This window comes from Brachypodium distachyon, chromosome 4 (assembly GCF_000005505.3).
Source record: "Brachypodium distachyon strain Bd21 chromosome 4, Brachypodium_distachyon_v3.0, whole genome shotgun sequence".
NCBI classification, from domain to species: domain Eukaryota; kingdom Viridiplantae; phylum Streptophyta; class Magnoliopsida; order Poales; family Poaceae; genus Brachypodium; species Brachypodium distachyon.
This window is the reverse complement of record NC_016134.3, coordinates 42,282,691-42,303,246: the sequence shown is the minus strand read 5'-3', so window position 1 is coordinate 42,303,246 and position 20,556 is coordinate 42,282,691. Positions and strand designations below refer to the sequence as shown.

General features: G+C 45.6%; 1 protein-coding gene, 1 long non-coding RNA gene and 1 pseudogene across 10 annotated transcripts; 1 reads left to right on the top strand and 2 right to left on the bottom strand.

The window, feature by feature from the left end:
* Nucleotides 1-7,532: 7,532 nt before the first annotated feature.
* LOC100826083 lies at nt 7,533-12,316 on the bottom strand (annotated as a pseudogene).
* Nucleotides 12,317-15,013: 2,697 nt separating this feature from the next.
* Nucleotides 15,014-17,444, bottom strand: LOC100827017. The gene is made up of 2 exons (XR_732669.3): nt 17,291-17,444; nt 15,014-15,647 (listed from the first exon to the last, which is right to left on the bottom strand). It is a non-coding gene; the product is annotated as an uncharacterized LOC100827017 (long non-coding RNA).
* Nucleotides 17,445-17,597: 153 nt separating this feature from the next.
* On the top strand, nt 17,598-20,379 carry LOC100826705. 9 transcript variants are annotated; one of them, XM_024455088.1, is made up of 4 exons: nt 17,598-18,366; nt 19,119-19,174; nt 19,472-19,546; nt 19,683-20,379. In XM_024455088.1, the coding sequence occupies exon 1, from the start codon at nt 17,987-17,989 to the stop codon at nt 18,353-18,355; it is 369 nt and encodes a 122-aa protein (XP_024310856.1). In that variant the 5' UTR covers nt 17,598-17,986; the 3' UTR covers nt 18,356-18,366; nt 19,119-19,174; nt 19,472-19,546; nt 19,683-20,379. The 9 variants fall into 9 exon arrangements, with proteins under 9 accessions (XP_024310856.1, XP_024310855.1, XP_024310853.1 ...); XM_024455087.1 differs by having other exon boundaries at nt 19,119-19,192; XM_024455085.1 differs by having other exon boundaries at nt 19,113-19,174.
* The last annotated feature ends 177 nt before the right edge of the window (nt 20,380-20,556 follow it).

The following is a 20,556-nucleotide window of genomic DNA, read 5'->3' as shown; positions in this document are numbered from 1 at the left end:
AGAATGCTTGGATCATAAGGAGTTGTAGAAGGTTTACAATCAGCATAGTCAAAACGACTCAAGATCTTTTCCACATAATGAGATTGTAACAAAGTGATCTCACCATTGTCGCCTCTCACGAGCTTGATGTACAGAATAACATCAGCTACACCAAGATATTTCATGTCAAAGCACTTCGACAAGAAAGTCTTAACCTCTTCAATCACTTTGAGGTTAGTCCCAAATATTAGTATGTCATCGACATACAAACAAAGTATAACTCCCTCACCCCCGCCCCTCATGGCAGTAGTATACACATTTGTCAACTTCGTTTACAACAAAGCCGGCAGATGTTAAAATTTTGTCAAACTTCTCATGCCATTGCTTAGGAGCTTGTTTCAGGCCATATAGAGATTTTAATAACTTACACACTTTGCCTTCATGACCCTTTATTACAAATCCATCTGGCTGATTCATGTAAATTTCCTCGTCCAACTCTCCGTTAAGGAAAGCTGTCTTAACGTCCATTTGATGGACGATCAGACCATATGAGGCAGCCAGTGATAGTAATACTCTAATTGTGGTCAATTGAGCTACAGGTGAGTAAGTATCAAAGAAATCATCACCTTCTTTCTGTGTAAAACCCTTGGCCACAAGCCGCGCCTTGTACTTCTCAATAGTACCATCAGGCCTAAGTTTTTTTTAATATCCACTTGCATCCTACAGGTTTGCACCCGTACGGACGGTCAACGACCTCCCAAGTACCATTAGCCATGATAGAATTCATCTCACTACGAATGGCTTCCTTCCAATAGTCTGCATCCGGAGATGCAAAAGTCTCATTAATGGTTTTAGGGGTGTCATCCACAAGGTAAACAATGAAATCATCACCAAAGGATTTAGCAATCCTTTGTCACTTACCCCTAATAGGGGCTTCATTGTCATACTCCTCAGGAATCTCATCAAGTGTTTGTTCAAGATTTTTCACTAGGATGGCGGGTTCAGGAGCTACACCATGATCCTGATGTTCCTCTGAACTGACGGGTTCAGCAGGTACATCATGATCCTCTCTAGATGTGCTATGCATATCTCTCATGGGAAATATGTTCTCAAAGAATGTAGCATCCCTGGACTCCATAATTGTACCAACGCTCATGTCAGGTACTCCAAAATTTACAACCAAGAATTTATAGCCAACACTCCGAAGTGCGTAGCCAAGAAAGACACAATCAACGGTTTTTGGTCCAATCTTACGTTTCTTGGTAATTGGCACATTGACTTTCGCCAAACAACCCCAAGTCCGTAAGTAAGAAAGTGTGAGTCTCTTCTTTTCCCATAGCTCGTATGGGGTGACTTTATCTTTTGTGTGAACACGATTTAGGACATGACACGAAGTTAATAGCGCCTCCCCCCACCATGCCTTGGATAAACCACCAGTGTCTAACATGGCGTTGACCAAGTCAGTCAGCGTGCGGATTTTCCTCTCAGCAACCCCGTTTGACTGGGGCGAATAGGGAAGTGTCCTCTCATGGACTATGCCATGTTCCTCACAAAATGAATTAAACTCACTGGAGAAATATTCTCCACCGCGGTCAGACCGCAAACGTTTAATTTTCTTCTCAAGTTGATTCTCGACTTCAGCTTTATAGATCTTGAAATAATGCAATGCTTCATCCTTTGATTTTAATAAATACACATAACAGAATCTAGTCGCATCATCAATGAAAGTCATAAAGTAACGTTTTCCATCTTTGATTAATACACCGTTCATCTCACAAAGATTAGAATGTATGCGTTCTAATGGTGCTAGGTTCCTCTCCTCAGCAGCCTTGTGAGGCTTGCGAGGCTGCTTCGCTTGCACACAAGTTTGGCACTTCGAATCTTTAGCCACAGTGATTTTAGGGATTAAACTCAGATTTGCTAATCGCATCATGCAACTAAAATTAATGTGACAAAGTCATGAATGACAAACATTAGACTCATTATTAATACAATTGACGCGGTTCACGACCTTATTACAAAAATCCGAAAGGGATAAGCGGAACAAGCCTCCACACTCATAACCTTTACCAATAAATTGTCCATACATAGACACAATAACTTTATTGGACTCAAACACTAACTTAAATCCGTCCTTGCAAAGGAGGGATCCACTAACAAGATTCTTCTGAATGGAGGGCACATGCTGCACGTTCCTCAGCTGCACGATCTTTCCCGAAGTAAACTTCAGATCCACCGTGCCAACACCATGAACAGAAGCATGAGCGCCGTTCCCCATCGTCACTGAGGAGCTGATGGCCTGATATGAAGAAAACAAGAAAATATCAGCACACACATGAATAGTTGCACCTGTATTGACCACCAATCGGTGGACTGACATACAGAAAATACAGTAAATAAATGACTATACCCACCTGCATCTTCATTGTTACCAATGGTCAAATTAGCAAACTTTTGCCGAATCTGTCCTCCTTTGCGCTCCTTGCAGTTACTCGCCCAGTGGCCGAGTCCTCCGCACACAAAGTAAGGATCCTTGTCCTTGTTGCCTCTTTTCTTCTTCTTCTTGAAAGTGGTAGTGTTTTTTGGACCAGCATTGTTGAATGCCTTTCCCTTTCCCTTGCTGTTACTGTTGTTGTGGTTGTTCCTCTGAACCATGTTGGCAGTGGACGTACCCTCTTGCGTGTTGCCTTTGGGGCCAGCATCTTTTGCTCTCGCCTTCTCCTCAACATCAAGAGTCCCAATCAGGTTCTCCACAGAGATTTCTTGTCTCTTGTGTTTTAGTGAAGTAGCAAAGTTCCTCCACGAGGGAGGAAGCTTGGCCATGATGCCCCCGGCGACAAACTTGTCGGGTAGTGGACACTTGAATTGCTCAAGTTCCTTAGCCATAGTCAGTAACCCATGAGCTTGTTCCACTACAGATCGGTTTGCAACCATCTTATAGTCAAAGAACTGCTCCATGATGTACAGCTCACTGCCGGCGTCAGATGCGCCAAACTTAGCATCGAGCGCATCCCACAACTCTTTGGCATCCTGATAGTGTAGATAAGCATCAACGAGCTTATCTCCCAGCATACTACAGATCACACCGACGACTACAACACAAGCCTCAACATACAACTGTTGAGGAGCAATTGTTTGAGTCTTCCCGTGTTGTACCGCCCACCATGCGCCCATAGCCACGAGCCACATATGACATTTATACTGCCACCTCTTAAAGTGCAGTCCAGTAAACACAGGTGGTTTCAATGCGACAGCAAATTGAGACATCGAAAATTGGCTACACGAATAAGGTTTTTGGATTGTTGAATAATTAGGTAATTTCGATGAATATTTAATCCAGAAAAACAATGTGTAAAACATGTAGCATATTATATCATGCAAACTAGACAAATTAAATAGCAACGCACATTAATAAAACTCATCTAATTTCACGACATGAATAATAGAACTACTAATCAAAATCAACAAGAAAGAGCAGACGTACAGTGTTGTACTCTTTTCTTGTGTTTGTTTGTTGAGGTCGGTGACGAGTCCGGCGGCGTCGATGTTCATGCCGGCAGCAGCAGCAGTCTTGACTACCTCCTGGGCAGCGGCCAGCGCCTGTGCAGCAGCAATTGCCTGGGCTTGGAGTTGGGCAGCCTGCTGCTGCTGAGCTAGAGCGGCAGTCTGAGCCGCAGGATCTCCGAGGTCATCGGCCATTGGTGATGAAGATGCCGATGAAACAGGGACGTGAAGAAGCGAGCAGTCGCATGAGAACGCTTCCCAAAAACCTTATCGACAGTCTCTCGGACAGGATCTCGAAGGTCGGGGTTCCAGAGGCCTGCTCTCCCGACGATCTATGCACGCAGTCGACTGGATGGAAAACAAGATAAGCACGACCCTGCACCGCACCGACCAAATCGATCCACGAAACTCGTGGCGTGGCGTGGGGCGAGGCGAGCGGAGGAGGAGGAGGATGAGCGCGCGTGGGGATTTACCTTGCTCACTTGTTCAAGAGGTTAGAACCAACATATCTTATATATTGATCCAACTCTCCTAAACTAGCTAGGTGGGACTATTCCCACTTCCTCATTCCACTCCATGAATGGGCTTTTGAGATTTTTCAGGAATTAATTTCAGATTGGACCTTGGGCCTAACCCAAAATTCCAACACTTCTTGCACCGGATGAGGAGCTCATCAAGTTTACAATCGGCTGGGAGGAAGATGGCTCGCCGGTGGTCACAGCCACACACGTGCTGGCCATTCAAAGGCGTGATGGCCCCACCAGGCGGGATGAACCCGTGCAATACGCCGGCCACATCTTCGAGCTACAGGGTAAACTGTCCATGGCTGTGAGGACCCGGTGGCTGCCTAACCGCGAAGCCTTCTTTAAGGTCTTCAAGCTTGTCGATGCTGACTCCGGCGACTGCAAATGGGAAGAGGTTACGAGCTTCGACAACTATGCCTTGTTTTGGGGGCTGCTGCGGTCTAAGGCGGTGCACGTGCCGTTGGGCGTCCAACGACGCGGTTTGGAGAGAAACCACATCTACTACTCTCGCCCCACCTTCTCTAATAAGGAGAAGGAGTTGCCGCGCGACCAGATCTACTCGCTGACATCGGGCAGTGGTGACCGTATGTATTGCAGGGAAGACCGAAGTATCGGTGATGGTGTGAAGAGGACAGGATACTACATGATGGGGTTCAATTATTCTTCCATGTGGCTAAGTCCTCCAGACTTGTAATATTTTTTTTTTCTTCAAACTCTCCATTGATGCATAAAACCACACGTCCACACATCTGTAACTGATGTATTACTCCAGCCCATATACTCCCACAATTCAGTCCAAAATTTTAATAATCGACCCATTACTCCAGCCCATATACTCCCACAATTCAGTATTTTGTTGTGTACTTGGGGTACGTTTGGTTTATGGCCAACGCAAGCCTTACCAAAAAATTGGTACGCCCGTGACATTTGGCCGTTGTTTGGACTGTGACCGATAATTTGGTGAGCCAACTCTCGCCCGAGCGCGCCCGTGCTTTTTCACCAACTCGCGGGCGAGTCCAGGGCGTAGAAATCCTCCGCCAAATATTTGGCAGCCGCATTCTCCTCTCTTTCTCGTCGTAACCTCTCGCTAATCTTGCATGTCTTGCGTTTTCCCGTTTTTTTCTGGGGCAATCGGGGATGACGGATAAGCACAAAACGGAATCAGAGGAACTCCAGGAATACGTTGGTGGCATCAGCATGTCCGGCTGTGCAAACTACGGCCAGCGAAAGTGGCGGCCGGCGGCAACATCCCCGTGAGTGATGCTACAGGGTCCAAAACTCAAAATTGATCGATGGGAAATGAAGATTATGTGTCTTTGATTTTAGATGCCCAAGGAATCCATCTTTACCCCGCCGGAAAACAAAGAAATCGATGCGGCGGGCGTTGGCCGGAGTTGGAGAAGAACTCAAAATCCCGACGATGTGGTCAACATATTTCTAAATCGATGGAGGCGTACTGCTCCTAGTGGTGTGCAGATGCTCCAGTGCAAGAGAATTTGGAGCAGGTTATACATGCTTCAGTGATCTAAATTGATTGAGGTGTTCTTCTCTGCTCGTTCAAGAACTGAAAGTTGCAGAAACTGTACTTGTAAGCAAACCAAATAGTGGCCTAATCGTTTTCCAAAAAATTGGTGCTCCACTAGGGCTGCAAACCAAACAAGTATAGCTTGCCAATTTTTTGGTAGGGCTATCTGGGGCTCAATCCAAACAGACCCTTGGCCTCCTCCACATATGGGGATGTGTTTGTTTCCTTTCGCAAGTCGTATGATCGCTGATATTGATTGCATCTTTCCGACACGATCACTCGAATGCATACGCTCTTTCGTACTCAATTTCCCTAACCATAGCAAGTCGAGAGCTTAGAGCAAGTACAATATGGTTACGTGGGCAGGTTGTAAGCTTTTAAATACTATATTTTTGTTGAGTTGAATGGAAGAGAGGAGAGAAGCGGGCTGCTAGCTAACAGCCGGTGGCATCACACATGCCCCTAGGCTTCCTATGAGAGTGAGATGCGGGCAATGTATTCATAAAATAGTGCATACTTATAGCTAACTATTATACATGTTTTCTATTGATGGGCTAATAGCCAGCATTATACATGTTTGTATTATTAATCTTGCTCTTAGTAGCATGGCAGGCAGGTGGCCAACAACGTGCGGTAGGTAGGTGACCATATAACGTGCGGAGGCGCGCGGATCCTTCCTGTGGTGAATGTGCATGATGTCTTCCTGTGCTGCTTCTTTCCCGATGTCGACAGGCTGTGATACGCAAACATGGGCCGCGAGCTCAGGCTGACAACATGGCATCGACATACCTTAGGTTGGATGCCGATGCCTCATGCTGCCACGACCTCGAGGCCTATATCCACCTCGTCGTTCATGAGGGCCCGCTGCCTAACGTCAAGAGAAGCATCCTCAGTTAACTCTAGAACTAGAACTAGGACGGAAATGTCAAGCAACTCTACATCAACATGGACATCGAGTAAACGCCTCACGTCCATGGCCTCAACTTTGGTGGTTGCTTCGGCGCGAAGATAACGGTACACCGATCAGATCACTGCTCGCCCGCAGTCTTGACGGCGGCCGACATGGTTGAGTGCGTCAACCGATGACCGATGAGAAATTTAGATATTAATGTGCGGTCTCGACGCCGTGCTCTAGTTTGATTAAACAACACCGTCACCAATTCGGGAGATTCGATCAGGAGGAGATTTATCCACGGTGGTGATTTTGCAAGATGAGAAAACCTAGCTAGAAGCTGCGGTCCCAAGTGAGCCTCTTTGAACCATATTTGAACTAATTTGTATCACTAATCCAAATTTAGAATTTTTTGTGTGAGTTTTTAAATTCTTTGACAAAAATTCATTTGCTCTGAGTTTATAGATTACTCTGCTCGTGTATTTATTTGATGTATGTTGCTCTTCTTCTTCGGACCTGTATGTACGTCGCCCATCTTCGACATTCCCTTCATTCTGTTTCCCTCGCCCGCGCCCCGCGGTGGTCTAACAGTGAAAATATTCATATAATTTAGTTATTTTGATGTTTTGAATTTTTTTAACCGTGTTATATAAATGATTAGAAAATCTCAGGGTGGTCCAACCCCCTAAGAGCATGTACAATGCAAGATGCCTAGGTGGGTGCTTAAAAAAATTAACCGGTTTTTGTTAAGCACTGATGCTTATTTAGACTAAGCAGATGCCAAGTTAGGTATCTTAACTCTGCCTTCGTGCCTCTCCACTCCAGTCTCCCTGCGTGTGCTCTTTGCTTGGCATTGTGTAAGAGGCAAAAAGTAAAGTGCAGAAATTTATGTGCTTTGATTATAGCGTGCTCCTTCGATGTTTCCTCAAGCCCCTCAATTGTTCTAGTTCTGAGCTCTCAGCTAGTTTAATACCCATGTTATTAAGCATGAACATCTAGAGGCACATCCCTGCAAAAAAATAAAAAAAAATAAATAAATAAATAAATCCAGAGGCACATGATAAACGTAGTTTGCTGTGTTGCATGCAGGTCACTGCTGAAACTTAAGTGATGACTGAACAACCATTTCTGAACTGATGTCATACGATCCATAACAAGTGTCGAAGATTCAGTACAACAACTCTTTTGTACTCTGGATAGGAAGGAAATATTTCAGTATTTCACTCCACCACTAGACTACAAGCTCATACACGTGGGCTAGCCCATCTTTAGACAAATTATTTCATCGCCCTTCAATATTGGTAAGAGTTAAAGTATTCACGGAGTTCAGAATATCGTTTCTAATTTGCTCCAAGTCAATGCGTTGTTGTGCATAGTAGGCGGGAAGATCGGGGGTTGGAAGCGTGGTGCTTCCGTTCTCCAGGACGAACACAACAGATGACATATGCGGCCTATCATCTGGGTTTTCCTGGACACACATGGATGCAAAGAAAGACTTCATCCATTAAACTGGTGTCCATGATAGATGAGTCAACCAACTCCTTTGCCTTCCCTTCCTTCCACATATTCCACGACTGAAACAATATGAAACGCCCTCTATGAGTTGTAGAAAATAACCCTTTTCTTTCAGAAACATGGCTTACTTTCTTTCTTTAATTTGGCACTTAAAATAAAACATGTACTCCCTCCGTCCCATATTAAGTGACTCAAATTTGTTCAAATATGGATGTATCTATACCTAAAAAGCGTCTAGATACATGTAATAAAAAGTCACTTAATATGGGACGGAGGGAGTATTTACTCACATAGATTATGAGGCTAGGAAAGCCCATGGTGTGACTGCCTGAGCTTCTCTTTTTGCCGGTTACAACCTCTAATAGTAACACACCAAAGCTATAGACGTCTGACTTGGTAGAGAAGACACCTTCCATTGCATACTCGGGAGCCATGTAGCCACTGCTTGATTATTTCACTTGCAACAGTTAGGGGAATGGGGTTTGAATTTAACCATGAGTTAATACAAGTTAATGGTTCAAATAATTACTCACTATGTTCCGACAACACATTGCGTATTTGCATTTTCCTGGTTATCACCAAAGATCCTTGCCATGCCAAAATCGGTTATCTTGGGTTTCATCTCTGCATCTAGCAAAACATTTCCAGCTTTGAGATCTCTGTGAATAATGGTCAACCTTGAATCTTGGCGGAGATAAAGCAACCCCCTTGCCACTCCCTTGATTATATTAACCGAGTCACCCAACCAGCAAGTGTTTTCTTGAATCATCTATCAAAAGAAAATATGTAAGAGAACATGTTGAGTTATTTTAGGAAATTCTGGTGGTGTTGATGGAATATACCGAAAAGGGTGGCATCTAAGCTTTTATTAGGCAAGTACTCATAAATCAACAATTTTTCATCTGCCTCGCCACAGCATCCAAGGAGTCGAACCAAATTTTTGTGTTGCAATTTGGCAATGAGAATTACTTCATTCGTAAACTCATTTGTCCCTTGTTGAGAGTCCCTACTTAGCCTCTTGACGGCAATCTGTTGACCACCTAGTGTTCCCTTCAAAATGTTAAGGAAAAACATGCATTTTGGTTTTCATATGAACAAGTCAATTAAGTTACTTAAACAGATTTAGAATGAATAAGAGGATACTACTATAGAACAAATTACCTTATAAACTTTACCAAAGCCTCCCTGCCCAATCATACATTTTTCAGAGAAATTTTGTGTTGCTAGGGCAACTTCCTCAAATCTTACAAGTGGAAATTCAAGTTCACTTGAACCATCCACTGTTACCTTCTTGTGCTTTCCCTGGTTTCTCTTCTTGCCTGCTTCAGTAACCGACATCCATGAGTATATCATACACATAACAAATAAGATAAAAAAATTAAGATTTTATTTCACAGATTTAACTGCTAGTGTTTGTCCACTGTATACCCGTTGTAAATTCACATAACCAAAAACCACCATGGCATATTAGTGTTACTAGTTTACTATACTAGACCCCCACCAAGGATACCATGGTCAAGCAACGAGAGAGCCATGTCTTAGATTGTTAACAGAAATCTACCCAGTAGAAGATGAGGGGGGAGCCGGATGAGGGGGTGTGAAGAAGAAGCAGACATCACTAACATGTGGAATTATTGTCTTATCTATTAATTGCAATGACTACATTGCTTAAATAGGCTCTGGTGCGAATTTGCAAATTCACGGGGTTTAGAATATTCTGCGGCACGAGGGTACAATATACAAACTCAAATATTTCAAAAAGGTCGAATAGGCAGTTCCTAGAGGAATATAAATTTAACGTACCTCTGAAATTCAGCCATGCAAGAAAAATGCACCCCAGTATCAGAACACTAATTCCTAAAATTGGCAATCCAAACTTCACTTCATTGTTCTTTGATCTTGTACCTGTCCATGCACCATAGCATAAAAGCGAAGTGTTATGAACGGTCCAGTTTACAAGTTTAAAGCATGTGTTTGAGTTGCACCGTGGGCATTTCTTATAAAATAACAGGTTTGCTAATTTTCAGGCCATTGAAAATCTACTCCCTCCCATCCATAAAAAGTATCGCCCATTTTGTACTGAATGTTAGTACAAATTTCGTACTAAGTGGACGACACATTTTATGTATCGTAGGGAGGAGTTTATATCTCTAAACCAAGTGACACAATATAATATCTAGACACACAATTATATGTGCATCTCTGGGTGTAGAAATGTACATGAACATGCTCGCTTGCGCACTTGCACATGTCTAAAAGGGAAGTTGCCCATATTTCACAAATGTGTAACTGCCTAGTTATATATGTTTTTTTACTACTCCCTCCGTCTCATATTAAGTGACTCAACTTTGCCCAATATGGATGTATTTATATTTAAAAAGCGTCTAGATACATGTAATATTTCGTCACTTAATATGGGACGGAGGGAGTATAAAGAACCAACAATTTTTGTCCGTAATGGTTAAACTCTCTTTGGAGGAACTTTTGTGATATCTATGGGCTTTTAGACTGGCCGCTGGATTGTGGATTAATTATGAAGTGACTATCTATGCCCTTTACCCCTATTTTTAAACTCGTGTTCTTGAAACCTTTATGAAACGGAGTGAGTAATATTTTTAGGTAGAAAATTTCTCCCCTCCTAATTGCCCAGGAAAAGAACTAGAAATAGTCACCATCAGAAGAAAAAAGACTAACATAGAGAATGAGGAGGGAAGAGATTGGATTGGTACCGTGTGCTGCGTCCAAGCCTGCGAGCCGGAGGTAGAGCGTGTCGCTGGCGGGGCTTGAGCCTAGCTTCCCGGTGTCAACCAACTCCCCGGCCCACACCAAGCACCTTGCTATACCCCCCTTGGACGTGCCGCTGCTCAGGTTAGCGTACGCGTACGCCACGCAGGAGCAGTTGCTGCTGCACTCCGCCGCGCACTCCGCCAGCGACTTATCCTCCTCCACGAGCGCGAACCCGTCCGGCGGCTTCATCCCCGGCAACGCCACGAAGCCATCACCGCAACCCCGCAGCGCCTCCTTGCGGCGGCACCCCGCCGAGAAATTCCCATTGTCCCATTCCTCCCCTCTCGCCGGCTCGAAGCCGTCCAGGCACTTGCACGCCGGGGTGGTGGGCGCCGCCGTCTCGTCGCAGTACCCGTTCGGGCCGCAGTAGCCGTAGCGGTCGCACGCCCAGGTGGGCCACTGGCCCGGCACGGCCCACGCCGACGAGCTGGCGTTCCAGCTCCGGATCTGGAGCTCGCCCGAGTAGGCCAGGACGTACCTTGTTTTCCACGCGCCGTCCGATACGCTGAAGGTCGTGTAGCTCTCCCCGCCGCCGTTGTTGTCGACGACGGCCAGGTAGATGGTGACGGCGCTGGTGTTGCTCGTTTGGAACTGGTACTCGCTCTTCACCCGGTACCCGGTCCATGGCGCGCTGCGGTACACGGGGCGCGTGCCCTCCCACAGGAATATCTGGAGGGACGTGGCCGGGTCGCCGCCGTAGGAGAAGCGGCCGGGCGAGGGGTCGCCCGGCGCCTTCCAGGACACCAGGCGCTGCCCGGCGGCGCGCGCGCCCTGCTTGATCGCCATCTTCATGTCCGGCAGGAGCGTGTCCGTCGGGTGGTCGAAGCTCTGCCACAGCGTGGTGCCGTTCGCCGAGCGTAGGACCAGGTTGCCGCTGTTCAGAAGCACCGCCGTCGCTGGAGCAGCGGCCACGTCGGTCTCAGGCGTCGTCGTCCAAAGGACACGGCCGCCGTCGGAGAGAACGAGGCTCGAGGTGTTGGTGAGGGAGAGCGTGGGCGCGGAGGAGGAATTGGTGGTGTTGGTGGCCGGGGTTTCTCGGTTCGCGACCCACACCACGGTGAGCTCGGGAATGCCGTTGTACCATATGCCGAGGTACAGCTTCGCTGGAGTAGTGCTGGAGTTGGAGGGGCTGAAGAAGCCCAAGGCGAAGTCGCCGCCGTCCGAGACGATGGTGGCGCCAGGGGAGAGCGGCTTGCTGGGGAGGAGGCGGTCGTCGGACGCTCGCAACGGCAGGAAGGACACAAGGATCAGGACAGTGATGGAGCAGGCGGGAGCTGACCATTCCATGATGGATTGATCAGGCCTGAAGAATTGCAATACGGGCGCGATAAGGCGATTATGGTCTGGGAATGTAGTCGCGCGAGTCTTGGTCATACAAGCAACAATAATGCGACGACTTTGCAAATATTGTAGGCTATAGTTTCGGAGTTGACATTTCAGCTGTCTACGTCCCTCTTGACTCTTCGTTGCTGCCTTAGCCAAAAACATTACACTATTTCCATTTTGAGGTAAGCCATTGTTGGTGCTCACAAGCGATTGAGTGACTTGTCTAGGGATTTAGTGAAATTCACGGATTTATTCCTGTCCTCGGTCTCCACCGACGGTAGCGTCTGCAGCGTGGTGTTTGATCATCAAGTGGGGTTGCAGATTGATATGTTGATTGACGAGTGTTGGTCGTATAGCGCCGAGCAAGAGATACCTGCTTTGGCTCTTCATCTCGCTCTTCAGACAAGGAGGCAATGGTGTAGTGGTCCTTGCCACTACACGATTCTCTCTTAGTAATGTTAGGAACCACGATTTGTCAAACAAAAAGGAAAACGAATGATCAATTCGTATCCATCATGTAATGGGAGAAGAAAAGAAAACATAACTCACGAGAAACTGTTGGAATCGAAAAAATCATGCTCAGAAAAAAAGAAGAAGAGAAAGAGCAAGAACCTCTGTGAAGGTATAGCACACTTTCTCATGAACCATATCCAGATTTCTCTGGGACCCAAGGCTACATGTATACTGTATATGCTCAAAGTTCAAAGTAAATAGGACCTGTGGTCGCCTGCCGTTTGGGAGGTTGTAAATGATCAGTACCCTTTTTAAAACTATTTTCATGAATTTTTGGTGTTGATCATGTTTAAATTTGAACTTTTTGTCAAGTTAATGTTCATGTGTGTTGTTATTTTTCATGTCATGTTGCTTATTCTAAACATGTTCTCCATGTGATGTTCTTTTCCTCAAGAAATCTTTCCTTGTCTAAAACCTTGCTGCTATCTCTTAGATCTGTTGAGCGATTCTTCCCAATTCCCAATTCTCTCCTTGCCCAAATCTTGCAGTCAACTTTCCTCTAGATCTCCTAGTTCATCTACCTTCACCAAAAACCCTTTGCTTTATCCAAATCTTTCTCTTTGTCACTGCTTTGATCTGCTCTGTTAGTGTCCTTTTCTTCAATTAGTTCAGTAGATTCAGTTAAGTTTTTGTCAAGTTTTTGCTAAGGTCCACGGAAATACCAAAAAGACTAGTTAATTTTAGTTGATTTAAATTTCTGTCAAATCCCTTTATATTTGTGAGTTAGCTTGAGATTAGGAAAGCATCATTAACTTAATCCCCGGGGAGAACTTCATTTTTACTGCTAAAATTTAGAATTGATCAGTAAACAAAACATCAGAATGAGTTTTTTTAAGAGACATCTGGCTTTATTGAATCAATAAACAGTGTACAAAGAATAAAAAAACTGAAATAAAAACCGACAACAAAGATCCATAATGAAACTAAAATTCACATCAAGATTCTTTAAAGTAAAAATCTAAAGGTCCGTCGTCCGTATCTTAAAATTTCTCCATGTCTCTGGTGATCAAATGGGTGAAGGCTAGACCTGCACAATATGCACTAACCTCATAGGTTTTAAATAGGCGCGTGAGTCGCTCATCGCAACCGATGAGAATTTAAGATCGTTGAACGGACTTTGTCCGAGGACACACCTCTTGCAAGACAGGTTGTCGAACCGCTGATTCGTCACCAAACCGACGAGGAAGAAGACCAAGTAATGAGCACAAATCAGACAATGCATAAAAGAACCAATGTAACGCCAAACACATATACCTTTGTTCATGGAACCCAAAATTCATCAAACACAAAAAGGTTGCGAGGTTTTACAAGTTCACACGACCAAGAAAACTGCACTGGAACAACAGAGTAGGATTGATGTGTGATTTATCACTTTATAAAAACCTTCAATTAATGTCAGCAAGCTTGCGTCCAGTTTGAATCGGAGGAGCTCAACACACTCCTGACAAGACTGAACATCTTCCCTTTCTTACCCATGTTTGGTTCTTGGACAAAATACACAAGTGTTCTAATAAACTAAATAGCCATTGCAAGTTTTCTAATTGTACACCCTCTGATCCAAAATAAGTGTCGCGGTTTTAAACTAAGCCTAGTACAAATTTGTACTAAACCCGAGACACTTATTATAGATCGGAGGAAGTAACAGCCATCACTTTCCTAAGAGCAAAATACACAACTATCTACAAATTCTAGACTTGATCAGGTTGAGAAAATAACCCCGCACTGGGTAAGCTAAGCTACTGTTCTGTAGTATATATGACTGTGATTTCAAGAGTATAGTACGTAATACATTCTGCAATTATCCATAATAAAGAGCAGATAATTATTCAACCAGGTGATCCCTAATTTCATGATGTAACTCCACTAATTTTGTGCTGTACAACTTCAGTCGCCTATAAACTTATTTCAACCAGAAAAAACAAAGAGCAGATGAATGAATTATAGAAGGAATACTCTGAAAAAGCACAAGCAGATGAGCTAGCACTGATTGGATGAGGCGCTGGCGGTGGAGTGACCAGTGGTGAATAGCGCTGCTGCTGACGGTGCTGCCCCTGGCACCTTCTCCCTGCTGCAGTCCATCGTCCGCCAGCGTGCTTGATTAGGCGGCGGCCGAGTTCATGAAGTTGAAACAGATTTAGCCAAACAATGCAATTAAAAGTCAGTATTCAGATCCAGAAGTTGTAAAAAACAAAAACAAATTATATGCTTTACATTTTATTAACAAGCATGGGGAATTAGGCATTTTAGCACAAAACCACAGAAATTGCAGAGACTCCAATCAACAATACTTGGTAAAAAAAACAATACTTTCCACATTTATTTTTGTTGTTTGCTTCTTTCGAGTGGCGATAATTTTTTTTTTGAGAAAAAATTCTAGTGTGAGATTGCCAAGTGCAGCAGCATATAAATGAACTGTACTACAGGGTGTCGAAAATGAGGCCAAGTCAAGACAACAAATCTGCATCATTGAATCAAATAATGCTATAGTTTTACTTATAAATAAAGCAGCTGAACCATCCTTCAATAGAAAAAGAGGTCAATTTAGAACACCACCAACAATATCATTGCAGTACTCTTGTGGAGAATAATCACGGTACGTCTAACTGATTCTTGAATGGATTGTTCAGCTGAAGAAGAAATTTGAATCATTTTTCTTCTGTACATTTCCAGAATAAGGTCCATCAACCAAATACGTTTGTGTGACAAGGCTTCAGTTCAACATTTTCCAGCAACCTTTGTCTCCTCCACTCCCAGTTCTTCAAACCCGAGATGACTCCACCTTGGGATGGAAATCCCTCAGATGGATCCAGGTGAAGAACACGGCACATGCGAAAGAGATCATCGTGGTCTGCCAACACAGAATCTGCCACACCTTGGATATCTCCGGCACGAGGAAACTCAGGAGCATGAATACGACGCCGATCAACAGAGTGAGGCCGATGTCCACGAGCGACCTCCTGTACTCCTTCGACTCATGGGCCGCTCGAGCCGCCGCCGCCGCCTTCTCGCCCACCATCTCCTTTGAGTGCTCCACCACTGTCACCCACTTGTCAACCGCCATATCTGTCGAGTTCACCCGCCCCTGTGTGCAGAAAGGAGAGTCAGCGCACAAAGAAAGCGAGGATATGTTTGGTTCAAAAACAGTAACATAAAAATGTATGTAATGTGAATTGGATTACTTCGCCAATGTAAACATAAGGAGGAAAATCAGAAAAATCTAACTGATTAAAAGTAGTGGCTGATCTATTGATTCGGTCTCACGTTCTTGGAAGGAGCAGCAAATTCGTGAGATTTTTTATCCCCATGATGCAGAAGCTATTCTCTCAATCAGACTGCCAACAAACCCTTCTGGGGATTACATTGCATGGAAACCGGAGAAGCATGTTATTCACAGTGAGAAGTGCTTATATACTGGCTGAGAATGTGGAATTATTGAAAGAAAATGGTGGTCAATGCAGCAGAGCTAACAGAGGTGCTCGTGACATCTGGTCGTGTATGGAAGGCACATGTTCCTCAGAAAATAAAGATCTTTATTTGGAAAATAGCTACTAATTCATTGTTTTGGCTGAGAATAATTCAACAAGTGATTTAGTGCTTCTTGTTAAAGAGCCCGGTGAACTTTTATCGTTGATGCAATCGAAGCAATCATAGCCACCACCTCCAAAACATGGCATTGTGTCAACGTGGATATATGAGCACATAAGCTTCAGTTCAGAGCAGAATTTACGTGCAACAACAAGAACAAGAGGAAGATCGCTAGGAAATTGCAGGAAGCCAGGAAGTGCTGGCAAAATGGTGCAGCCATTTTCGTTACGGAAGAACTGTTTGCAATTGTCAGGATGAATGTCTACCTACGCACTACTATCCAATGCAAACGGGGGGCTGGGCCTGTTGCAGAAATGTACACGATATGTGGAAGGGAAGGTTGCTCTTCAATAGGAAGAAGCAAGTGCTGTGCAGTTTGTATTATCATCAATTCTTATCTCAAGCAGAAAGCTGAAGACTGCTTGTGTTCTCCTTGAAGTGTTGAATACTGTACCCAACTGGAGGCCCACCTAAAATGTTATTTGAAGACACTTCCACTGGTGAGAAGGCACCTTTAAGCATACCCTCGCTTCTCCTATTGGGTTGTTGGATTGGAGTTGCAATATTGGCAGAAACTGCTATATCCAATTTGTGCTAATCAAGAAAAGGTAGTCTCTTGCTGATGCGTCAGATTATCTGTAGCTCAGGAAGCAGCTCTAACTGATCAGCCACTGAAACAATATCATGGTGGTGATGTCCTTGTTCACCATCTCCGAATTGCGAGTGGACCACATGTCCCTCCATGCCCAGTGAGTGCCACCATCACCAGAACTCGCTGGCGGGCGACAGCCGCTTGGGCTTTGCGTGGGCAACCGCGACCAGCCTCGCTTGCATCCCGGAGGCGATGTGACCGGCGATGGACGGGGGAAGAATCCCTAAAACCTCAAACCCTAAGGGCGTGTTTGGAAGCCCTCACGGCCATAGCTCGCATGGCAGCAGGGGTGCAGCAGCTGGGCTGCAAGCTCCGAGGATGCAATCCCGAGCTGCAGCCCGTTTTTTGGTTGTTGGAGCTCAGCGGATTTGTAATAGAGCTTGGCCGGCGGCCTGGATTTAGGAGAGGGCAGCGGCGGGATTCGGGGCCGGAGTTGGGGGAGGTGGAAGGAAGGGAGAGAGCAGGAATACGAGAAGCTGGATGCTCACCTGGGAGAAGAAGGTGTCCTCGGTAGTGTGTCGCCGCTGCAGGAGTAGCGTCGGCGTCGCCGCCTCGCCGGAGGCAGCGGCTCGGCCGTCTTTCTTTTTTGTGCAGGTGGACGAGGAGAGACGATGGCGAGTTGGCGACTGGATTGGGTCGATGAGGATTGGGCCGGGATTTGGACCCACATCTGGGCCGGGATCTGGTCCCACATTTTGGCCGGGATCCCTGCCGCCTGCCGGGATTTTTTTCGTGCTCTCAAATTTTTTTTGTTTTTTTTCGTTTTTCTTTCTTTAGATAGCCGGGATAGGGTCCCTGTACGTCGCGTCGTCGCCCTCGGCCAGTCAGCCCTCCCGCGGACTACGGCTGCGCCTCCCCGCTCGACGTCGCTCTCCGCGCCGCACCACCACCCCGCGCTAGCGAGCTCCAAGGCGGCCTTATAGCCGCTTACACGCGCACCGACTAACTAGAGGGGTCACCATCGCCCAGCCCTTGCCCCTCCAGCCCTCCTACGCCGTCTCCGGCTGAACCGCCGCCGGATCCGCCACCACTCACAGGCGCGTCCTTACCATTCCGCGTCCCCCTTCTGCAGTGTCAACAATCCTCTGGCCTCGCCTGGCCGTCCTGCCCTTATATCTTCATCTCCCAATCGCGCCCGGCGCCTCCCAGCTGTTTGCCGAAACGCCACCGAGGCACCAGAATCGATGGCGCAGGCCAAGAGGTACGTGCTGCGGCTCTTCATCTCGCTCAAGTTCGTGACGGCCAACGTGGTGGACCGGCAGAGCGGGCGCGTGGTGGTGACCGCGTCCTCCGTCGAGAGGCCCCTCCGGGACGGGCTGGAGTGCGGCCGCGCCTGCAACGCCAAGGCGGCCGCGGCGGTCGGCGAGGTGCTCGCCATGCGCCTCAGGGTCGACGGCCTCGCCCGGGAGCCCATACACGCCAACGCCGACAAGGAGATCGAGAAGAAGGGCTTCAAGAACCGCACCAAGGTCTGGGCCATCCTCAACGCGCTCCGCACCCACGGCGTCAACCTACGCCTTGATGATGACGGCGATCATAGGCGGCATGTCTGAATAACACAGCAGTGCGTTCCTTGAACTCTCTGCCTTTGTGCCTCTCCTACGTGTGCTCTTTGCTTGGCGTTGTGTAAGAGACGAAAAAATATAATGAAGAAATTTGAGTGCTCTGGTTGTAATATGCTACTTTGATGTTTCCTGAAGCCCCTCAACTGTTCTAATTCTCAGCTCTCAGCTAGTTTAATGCCCATGTTATTAAGCATGAACATCTATACAGGCACATGATAAATGTAGTTTGCTGTGTTGAAAGGTCACTGCTGAAACTTGAACTGATAACTGAACAACCATTTCTGAACTTATGTTATCTAACTCTTCCTGTTCTACTTTTCTGTAAAAGGAAATAAAATGCAGACAACAAATTTGCCAAGAGATCAAGTAGGATCACTGCCTGGCATGGAAATTTACACCCCATGGCATCTAGACATTTCAACAATAACACATCATGATTCAGGGTTATATGAAAACTCCAAGAAGTTTTACTTTGCACACCAGGCAAGAACAAAGTTTACATGGACCATACTATGAAGCCATGAATTGTTTAGGCTCAGTCACATAGTGACTGACTGAGTGATTCTAATTTCTTGTATGCTTTGAGCTGATTCAGAGCACTATCTAGAAGAGCCTTCTTACCATTACTGATCACTTCCCTTGACTGTTTAAGCTCACACTTGGCTGCAATAAGTTCATTCTTCAGGTTCTTGATTTTCAATGTATCCCTGGCCTTCTCGAGGTCCCTGATCTTCTCCTCAATCAGCTGTAGGTCCTCATCGCCAGACTGAATTCCTGATGGTGCTAGAGCCCACGACAAATGATCCGGTAATGTTGGAGCTGAAGGTGTGGTGTCCCCAGTTCTTGAACTGCTTCCATGAACCAATATCATTTTCTGCAACCAGGTAGGAGTATTAGTTTAGTCAGAGTTGTGGAAACATGAATCTTGCAACCAGGTAGGAGTATTAGTTTAGTCAGAGTTGCGGAAACATGAATCTTGTCACGCCTTTAACTGTTAAAAACATTCAGCAGTTCAAACTCTGTGTTGTGCCCCCTTCTGTAGATTTATCAGTTTTTCTACATGTGTTTTTAGCCTGATACTTTTTTATCCTCTATTCTGTGCAGTTTAATCTGAGTATTGTCCTTCTGGCAAGCAAACAGTACACATGATCCTTCTTGCCATTTCCAGTGTATGCCAAAGTAAATATCAAAATATATTTGTTCGTAAAACCAAAAATTTCACAGTGCCCTTCATTCTGCTCTGGTAGATAAAGAAAGATACCTGATTATGATCAGAGCCGACAATTTTGACATCATTCCTTGTCTTCTTCTTCAGCCATTGGCAAAGCTCCGTCGGATCCACCTTCCCGGCCACAGCCACAATCCCAGTATCAATATCCGCTACTGACGTTTCGACTCCTATCAACATGGCGATCAAATATTTTCAGAAAAAATAATCAAACGAGAGGAGTCAGAGAGGCTGTGTACCACTGAAACTTCCGATGGAGGCCATCGCCTTCTCGATCTTCCTGACGCACCCCATGCACCGGCACTGCATGTCGACCTCGAGCCTGAAACGCCTGGTTCCCTGCTGCGAAGAGCCAAAGCTAGCCTGTCTTTCCTGATTAGAACAGCAAGAAGCCATGGATTGGATGGATCAGGGAAGAAGAACAAGTTGAGCTTTCCTCACCGTCTCCATGGCTGGTTTCAGAGCTTTGCCTGGGTGATCCTGTTTGCGGGAGGCGATTCGATTTGGAGGTCATGGGCGATTTAAATACATGTGTGTCAAGTTCGTTTACCGATTAATCAATGGCCTGATGGCGCGAAGTTCCACGTGGTGTTGTGAAATCAGAAGAGACACTCTGAATTCTGGTGAGCCCGATGTTCATGCCATGGATTGAAGGATTATTCCCCGTTCACATTTAGTCAATGCTATTTTTTTTCACATTTAGTCAATGCTATTATGCTAAAGTAATCCTTCGGGGAGAGAGATGGTGTTTCCATCAATCAATACAATAATCCTTCCGTCTTCACTGGAGTAGTAGTAATTATTTCCTTCTTGGCCGACACCGTTTGCATTGCCTTCAATAGTCGTGAAATCACGTTTTGTATATACAACCAATCCACTAACGAGTCAAAGAAACATTGGTAGATCCATGAACCATGATGCGTCTACTTCATCATTCGTACTGATGCGGATGATGATAACT